Source organism: Hydractinia symbiolongicarpus, chromosome 14, assembly GCF_029227915.1.
Source record: "Hydractinia symbiolongicarpus strain clone_291-10 chromosome 14, HSymV2.1, whole genome shotgun sequence".
Classification (NCBI taxonomy): domain Eukaryota; kingdom Metazoa; phylum Cnidaria; class Hydrozoa; order Anthoathecata; family Hydractiniidae; genus Hydractinia; species Hydractinia symbiolongicarpus.
This window is the reverse complement of record NC_079888.1, coordinates 12,152,831-12,160,943: the sequence shown is the minus strand read 5'-3', so window position 1 is coordinate 12,160,943 and position 8,113 is coordinate 12,152,831. Positions and strand designations below refer to the sequence as shown.

The window sequence follows — 8,113 nt, the reverse complement described above, 5'->3', positions numbered from 1 at the left end:
CGAGGTTTCTGAGAAGTATGTGTATCGGTTCAATCAAAGCATGCTCTGTACCATCATCAGCTTTGATCTGCATTGGAATACCACCAATTTTCTTAACTGTGTCAAGGTAATACTTTGCCACAATTTCCGGCATTTTATTTGTAGGTCTAACTTCGAGCCACATTACCTTTCTTGAGAATCCATCAAGACATCCATGTATGCTGAATCCAAATGGTTTAAGTTTATCGTGTCCATCAATGTGCCAAACAAGTTCGGTCCTTGGGATATATACTTTCTCCTATGCAATCTTCTACGCTGTCTCCTAGTTACACCGTCGGGATCAATACTTTTAATAATTCTTCGAACATCTGCTTGTCGACATATGAGGCCTTGAGAAACTAGGGAACGATACACTCGTCGATAACCTATATCAGATCCACTACACGATAATTCTTGCCGGACAGCCATCTCAACATCTTGTATCGGACTACGAACATTTTGAAGTGCTCTTTTTTTATTCCTAAAAGTCTCAATCTTCTTTTCAGTGTAGATAAACTTATTGAATATTCATGCCGATGTTTTAGGAGCTCGATTATCTCCAGATATGTAAACTGACGTACTGCTTAATTAAAGCATCCATGTTCTTCTTCGTGATACAAGTAGCAAGTGGTAAAGCCCAGAAAAAACTTATTAGAAAAAAAATTCTCAGAAAAAAGTTCTTAGAAAAAAATTCTTAGAAAAAAGTTCTTAGAAAAACATTCTCAGAAAAAAGTTCTCAGAAAAAAATTCTTAGAAAAAATATCGGAAAAGTTGAAAAAGATATTGGAAAAGTTGAAAAAAATTCGTGGAAATTTTGACCCTTCGGGTCCATCGTATTTTTCGTATATTTCATGGTGTAACAAATAATGCGAGGTTCTTTTGGTTAATTAGACCGAAAAAACGGGTCCAGCTAAGTAAAATCTCCACTTTTCGTGTCCTGTTACGCATAGTGTTTCACAAACTACTGTTATTGTGGTTTAATTTGGCAAGGAGGTTTAAGGGACATAAAAAATTGCATTTAGAATAAAACCCACTTATCCAGGGTCTTACTTGATGTGAGTATACTCTAACCTTTTCCAGACTTTTTACCTTCTCTCAAAAGAAAACAATGCATCGTTTTTAGCTGGTTACATACTTAAATAGTTTTGACTTGCAAGGAGTTCTCACGTTATGTAATATTCCTACAAGCGAATTTACATTTGAAAGAATGCATTTGTATGAGGTTATTTAGCTTTCTTATTCCGTACAGACAGTTTAATAATGCCAAATACTAATGCAATGTTTTTCTAATCTAGTTATATTCTTCATGGCGATCCTCGAACGTTTGTTCTATCTTTGATTTCTTCCTTGATTCGCATAAAGTAATTCCTTTTCCGATATACAGTAGACGTCCGTTAATTCGAACACGCAAGGGACTAAAATATTTGTTCGAATTAACGAATGTTCGGATTATCGGAAGTTCAGAAAAAGCAAGAATTTTAATAAACTTTTAAAGGTTTTATGCAAATATAACTTTATTACAACTTTACTACAACATTTTATAAAAATCTTTTTATGTTGTTTTTTGGCAATAGGCAAGGCCTCTGTTGGATCCCGGGAAAAGAATTACGATCAGACTGTATATTAAGTTTTCTTTCTCAAACATAAAGTTTCAACTATTACCTAGTTCACTACACTCAAATATATCCAAAGTGAGGGAGGCTCTCCACCAGAGAGATCTGACACACTCCCCCCTTGAACAAAAGTGTTCAACAAGTACTACGTTAAGATACATAAAAACTAAAGAGTATATACTGTCAGGTTTGCCCCAGAATACGTCGTATAAGAATGCTATTGTCTGCTGCAATCCTTCTGGGGCGTTTCGTTGCAATGTCATCGGCTATAACTGTCATATCACTGTCCATAATTTTCATACTTTCTTGTTTCTCCTCGTAACTCACAGATTCAACGCTCTTTACCTCTAAGGGATACAATTTTTTAATTGGTCGCTTCATATAGTTAATGACTTTGGTATACGGCGTGAACACTTAAACTATAGCTGCACGGACGTTATTGTCTCTGCTCGTAATAAGGTACGTCACCTTTCCCATACGCCAATTAATGCGCTTCTTAACAGAATGAATAATGACTATTTCTCCAAGCTCAACAGAACGACTGTGACTTGGTCCTTGTGCGTGAAACTCTCTCAGATTGGTTATATATTCGTTACTGAATCGATTCCAAAAATGCTCCTTTAAGGTTTTTATGTACATCATTCGTTTTGAAAGTTTTGCCTTGCTATCAAGTTCGTCCGCATCTCCAGACTGAACACAAGGCCTACATATGTTGCGACCATGCATTAATTGTGATAGAGTGAGCATCTCTTCGATGTCATCGTTATAGACGTATGTTAAAGGTCTATAGTTAAGAAGGCTTTCAACTTCGTATAGCACCGTTTGAAGTTCTTCATAAGATATACTACTTCGAAACAAGGCCTTTGTTAATGACCTTTTAACAGATTGAACCAAACGTTCCCAAAATCCGCCCCACCATGGGGCTGCTTTAACTATATATTTCCATTTTACGTTTAATTTCGATTTCGTTTTTAAAGCACGTTGCGTTGTCGGAAATCATTAACGTAGGTATGCCGCGTCTAGCTATAAATCGTTTTAAAGTACGTATAAACGACGAGGCTGACTGATGGGGTACTATATCCAGATGGACTGCACGAGTAACAGCGCAGGTAAATAGTGCAACATGTACCGGAAACATTGCGCTTCGATCCTCGTTAAATATAGGTTTGACCATGAGTGGTGCCAAGTAATCCACTCCTGTAGATTGAAATGGATAGCTTGCAGAAACACGAAAGGGGGGTAAGTTGGCAGATTCTGTAGACTTGTAAACCTTCCCAAACAACCTTTTACAGTAAACACATTTGTTTACAATAGCACGTACATATTTTCGACATTGCAGAATCCAATATTTTTCTCGAATGCGACAAAGCGTGTGTTTCACACCTGCATGAAAGGTTTGTTGGTGGACTCTTCGTATAATTAACGTTGATAGGTACGAGTCACCAGGCAACAAGATGGGATATTTAGAGTCGTACGGCAAGTTGGCATGCAGGAGCCGTCCTTTGCAGCGGATGATGTCATCTTTGTCAATAAAAAGCCCAAGAGTATTTTTTAACTGATTTAAACGGCTTGTTAAGTCCTTTTGACATGTTTAACCCACAAAAGTTCTGCATGTTCGAGATCTTCAGTTGACAACAAGGTTTGTTTCGATACGTTACCATTAATTCGAGATTTTAGACAATCAATAAATTTAATCACGTAAGCTGTAACGCGCAAAAGTTTGTGCATTGAGCTGAATCGTTTGGCGTCAAATATGCGTCGTAGGTTTACAGATGTGGAGTTGACAAGCTCCTCGATAGGTAGAGTTCTTGGATTTATTATGCTACCTGAAAAATAGGGCTGTTGACCTCAGTCCGTTGTCTAAGGCTGGGCCGTTGATCTTGAAGATGATCCTCAAGGTCCACGGTCCGTTTGCAAATAACAAGACATTCATCAGATAGAATAGGCTTGGTAGAACAAACATTTTTTACAGTGTCTAAGTTCTGGTGGGACAGTACAGAATGCAGGATAGAAAATTTATTAGGAACACTGTTGGAACGTTGATCCTTGACTGACTGCCCAGGATCCACGGTCCCGGGATTAACACTTGTAATTTTATGATTATTTGGTTTATTTTATTTTATTATTATTTGATTCTTCCGGCCATTGTAATTGATCTTCATATACAAAACTAGGTCCGACAGTCCATGTTTGAAACCAATTGTTTTTATTCGCCTTGTTCACACCACGAGATGGTAAATCAGCAGGATTCAACTTTCCGGGACAAAATCTCCACATAGCTGGAGGCGTTAAATCCCTAATTTTTGTCACTCTGTTCTTAACAAATTGCTTACTAGAATTATTATTTCTAACCCAACATAGGGCATTAATTGAGTCGCTCCAATAAAATTTCAAAGCTACTGGAACGGCGCTACCTAACGACTGACTAATGCACGCAAATAAGGAAGAAAGAAGTAAGCATGAGAGAAGCTCCAGTCTAGGGATAGACAGTTCATTGAGAGGGGATACTTTTTTTTACTACACACAATGCGTCCAACAGAGCGTCCGCTTGATAACGTTCCAATGATGTAGACAACAGCAGCGTATGATCTTTTACTTGCATCACAAAACCCATGCAGGGTGATGTCTTTCAAGTCACTTAAAGGATAGTTAGCGAAGTAATAACGTTGCAATCGATATTTCGACGAGATTGAAAATAACTGTATTAACGAATTCCATTCGTCCTTTAATTCCTCACTAACCTCAGTGTCCCAATCGTTTACGGTTGTGCATATCTTCTGAAAGAATACCTTAAACGGTACAACGAGGGGCGAAACCAAACCGACTGTGTCGTAAATCGATGCGATGATTTTTAGGACGTTGCGTTTAGTTAGAAGGACGTCGGATTGAGGTAACGGCCCTGCGGCATTTTACGAGTAATATCAAGTTTAAAATCGCCTGGTAGTTTATTTATTACAATAGAAATTAAGACTGGACCATACGCCTTGGATTCAACGTCAAGAGATTGTGAAAAAATTGTGCGCAATTCTGCCGTATCACAACTTTTAGCATGTGCGATATTGAGGAGCGCATCCATGTGAGCACTGATAATAGTTTGAGTATCGCCAAATATTTTCTTTAGAATTTTTACAGCCACCTTGTAATTGTCAGTTGTAAGCGCCAATCCTTGAAGGCTCAAACTAGCGCTTCCTTCAAGCAGTCCTTTTAAGTAATTAAATCTCGAAATATCATCAAGTATTTCATTTGAGTGTATGGCGCTCTCAAATCCGTCCCAAAATGACTGGAAGCCTAAAGGGTCGCCGCTAAACTTTTGCAAGGTTAATTTAGGAAGCTTCGCGGACTTAGAGAAAGAAAGTGGCAGAATGAAAACTACGCGCTTCGTCAGCCGATATAGTAGACACGCTCAAGTATATATATATATATATATATATATATATATATATATATATATATATATATATATATATATATATATATATATATATATATATATATATATATATATATATATATATATAGGATTCCTACAAATTCCTAGACAATTTTGCAGGCCTTTAACGACCTTCTTTTAAATTAAATGAATTTGTTTCAAAGAGGTAAGCTTCATGGCAAATTATTCCATAGTATTGTTATCGAGTGTCTTGAGTTACGTTATTCAAGGTTTTCATTTCACATCTCCCAGGAGTTCAATATACTAGGGAAAACTAATTAAAAGAGTGACTGCTCATATAATTAGTAAATAAATATATATTTTCAGGAATAAAGTATAAAAAAAATAACAAACAAACACGATGTTCTATGTAATCAACATCGTCCTGCTGCTGGTAGGAAGAAGGTTGATTCGTAATTTTTGCTTCATCTTGATCATTTTTCTTAGGGCCTGTGTATGTCTAGGAATCCAGTCTAGGCTATATAAGCAACATATATACTCCATTAAAAACAGTCTAGTTGAATTTTGGGCGTGGTGACCACAAACCAGTTCCAGATATAAAAACTAATGTGTTCAGATCAACTAGCACTGTAACTTAACACTTACCACTAGTATTGCCCAACGAAATACATCGTCACAACAAACTTCAAAACATGGAATCTTCACGACGTGACAAAAGCTGTCCACCATGGTAAAATACGCCAACTTTACTCATCGGAAAGATTATTAACAAACAAGTAAACAAAGACAATGTATGATAATGTGAAGAAGCAATTAAATGTCGCTAAGTTCTGCAGATGAAAGCATTTTATTGGCACTAGAATGTTTTTACTTATATATTTTTCTAAACAATCCATTAAAGTAAAAATACCTGCTTTGTATACTATACAAAAATAAATTACAAGGGTAGAAATGCCACAATGTTCACTTCGTGGTATTTGAGATGAGTGTTGTCAGTCAACTTTGAGTAATCTACTGACCTCCACGTGACTAGTGTAACAGGGGAATACCACCCAATCAAAAGACAGGTGTGCCGCTAAATTATTCCTGGCCTTCTATCACCACTTTACTGCGCTACTATACTATCGCCTGGAAGGTGTTTATTTATAGTATCTGGAGTTATACATACCCACAGGATGATAATTTATTTAGATGTTTACTAAAATGTGTAAGTGAGGTTAAATGTTATCACATCTTGGGCATGAAATGATCGATATTGGGCGTAAAATGATCCATATTGGACATGAAACTGAACATTTGCTTTAGTTCTTTAAGACATGCGCAATTAGCTTTTATTTCCAATAAACCCTGTTTTCGTAAGTATAAAAATGTAAAGTGGGCAGTAAAATTTCCATTTGAATACGATGCGACGAGTTATTAACTTTGCAGGGCTAAATGCTTTGTAAAGTTTTTTTTTCTTTAAAAAAAAGTTTTCATTGTATTGTTATTATATAGCTAAGTAAGTAAACTTGATGAAAAAATAAATCAACCACGAACAATCTACGTTTTAGTTTCTTAAGCAACAATCCAAATTCCGTAACAAATCTCCCGAAATGTTTTAACTTTTAAATGACATTGCATGTTTTAAATTGAATTTTACTCAAATATCGTCTGCGTGTGCGATAAGAGACGTGCTATAGCTAATACAATAAATTATTACCCCTTGTAGAGATCGCTGCCTTATGCATGGAATGCATGAAATACTACCAAGGATTTCTTCACGGGCAAAGAACTAGTCATGTAATGAAAGAAATTTAAATAACGGCTACCTCTTTGTGACTTAATCACATGGACACGTGAAATTTCACGTGACCATGTGACTAAGTCACAAAATGCGACGACTAAATTTTGCGTAAGTGACTATTATTTTTTCTGACTAAAACTTTTTACCGACCATCTTTCCTACCAACTTTTTAAACCTTTAAATTAATATAACAATTGCAACAGTTGGATTAAAATTAAAATGTTTAAAGTCACGTAGTACACAAATCCAATCCAACACGTTGGAAGAATAGTATTAAATTGGCGTCAATAAATAATTTTTTTATCTTTTCTATCACATGACAACAATGACATGATAAGCTGCACTGGGAACAATATTGCGTGCCTAACAGCATATATATATATGACGCAAAGGCTAAATACTATAATTTACTACGCTATCTGCTTGTTTACCCTATCCTCCTAGGTTTACTTAAACCCGTTGAAGTAAATTGAATTGCTTCTTTATTTTATGGTACGTGCACGAAGCAATAAATTTAAATTTGTGTCTAGACAGTTTTGGTTAGCCTTCTGCTTGACTGTACCAAAACACTGTTGTGAGTTTCAACTATGATTTTATTTTTTCGAAGTTTATCTTACCTATTCTCAATCTTCTCAGTTACCAAGTTAGAAGTGTTCATGGTTTTGCCGTTTTATGGTTTTTCATCGGAAAAGCTGAAAAAGTGTTTCCTCTAGTTGAGTTAAAGCACGTTTTTCGCACAACATGCAGGCTTGAACATCTGTTTAAGTTCAAGGTCAAGATGTCTTGAAGATTTAAGTCAAATTTGGTGTGCGGAGTACATTGCACAGATTGCTCGTCCGTTTATGTGGGGAAAACAAAACGACACCTACAGACCTGCTTCAATGAGCATATAAACATTGAAAAACCATGTGCGGTATCAGAGCACATGATGACAACAATTATTTATTTAATTTGGAAAAAAAGGTTAAATATTCGCAACGGGCAGGAGTTATACAGAATTATACATCAAGGATTCGTTTAGGTTTATAATATTCAGTAGTGGAGGTGATCTCTATCGCCACTACTTTGCCAACTGTTCTATTCGTCCGATAGTGAGACGTGTTTGGAATTGCTTTTTTGCACACCACAGGATCAGACCCCGTTGGTGGTTCGAGCGCATCTTGATAAGCCTTCACTTCCGCCAATCACGGCCACGTGTCAAGCTGCGTGTTTCGCTACATTACCTTCATTAGCCCATATATACTTTCGTCTTCTGGGTACAGTATTACACACTACACAATTCATAGAACAGTAGCAGAACAACAGTAG

At 36.4% G+C, this 8,113-nt stretch overlaps 1 protein-coding gene across 1 annotated transcript; it reads right to left on the bottom strand.

Annotated features, from left to right (window-relative positions):
* Positions 1-2,045: 2,045 nt before the first annotated feature.
* LOC130625174 (uncharacterized) lies at positions 2,046-3,359 on the bottom strand. Its single transcript, XM_057440241.1, has 3 exons — positions 3,228-3,359; positions 2,676-3,186; positions 2,046-2,563 (listed from the first exon to the last, which is right to left on the bottom strand). Exons 1-3 carry the CDS (start codon positions 3,357-3,359, stop codon positions 2,046-2,048), a joined length of 1,161 nt encoding a protein of 386 aa, XP_057296224.1.
* Positions 3,360-8,113: the final 4,754 nt, after the last annotated feature.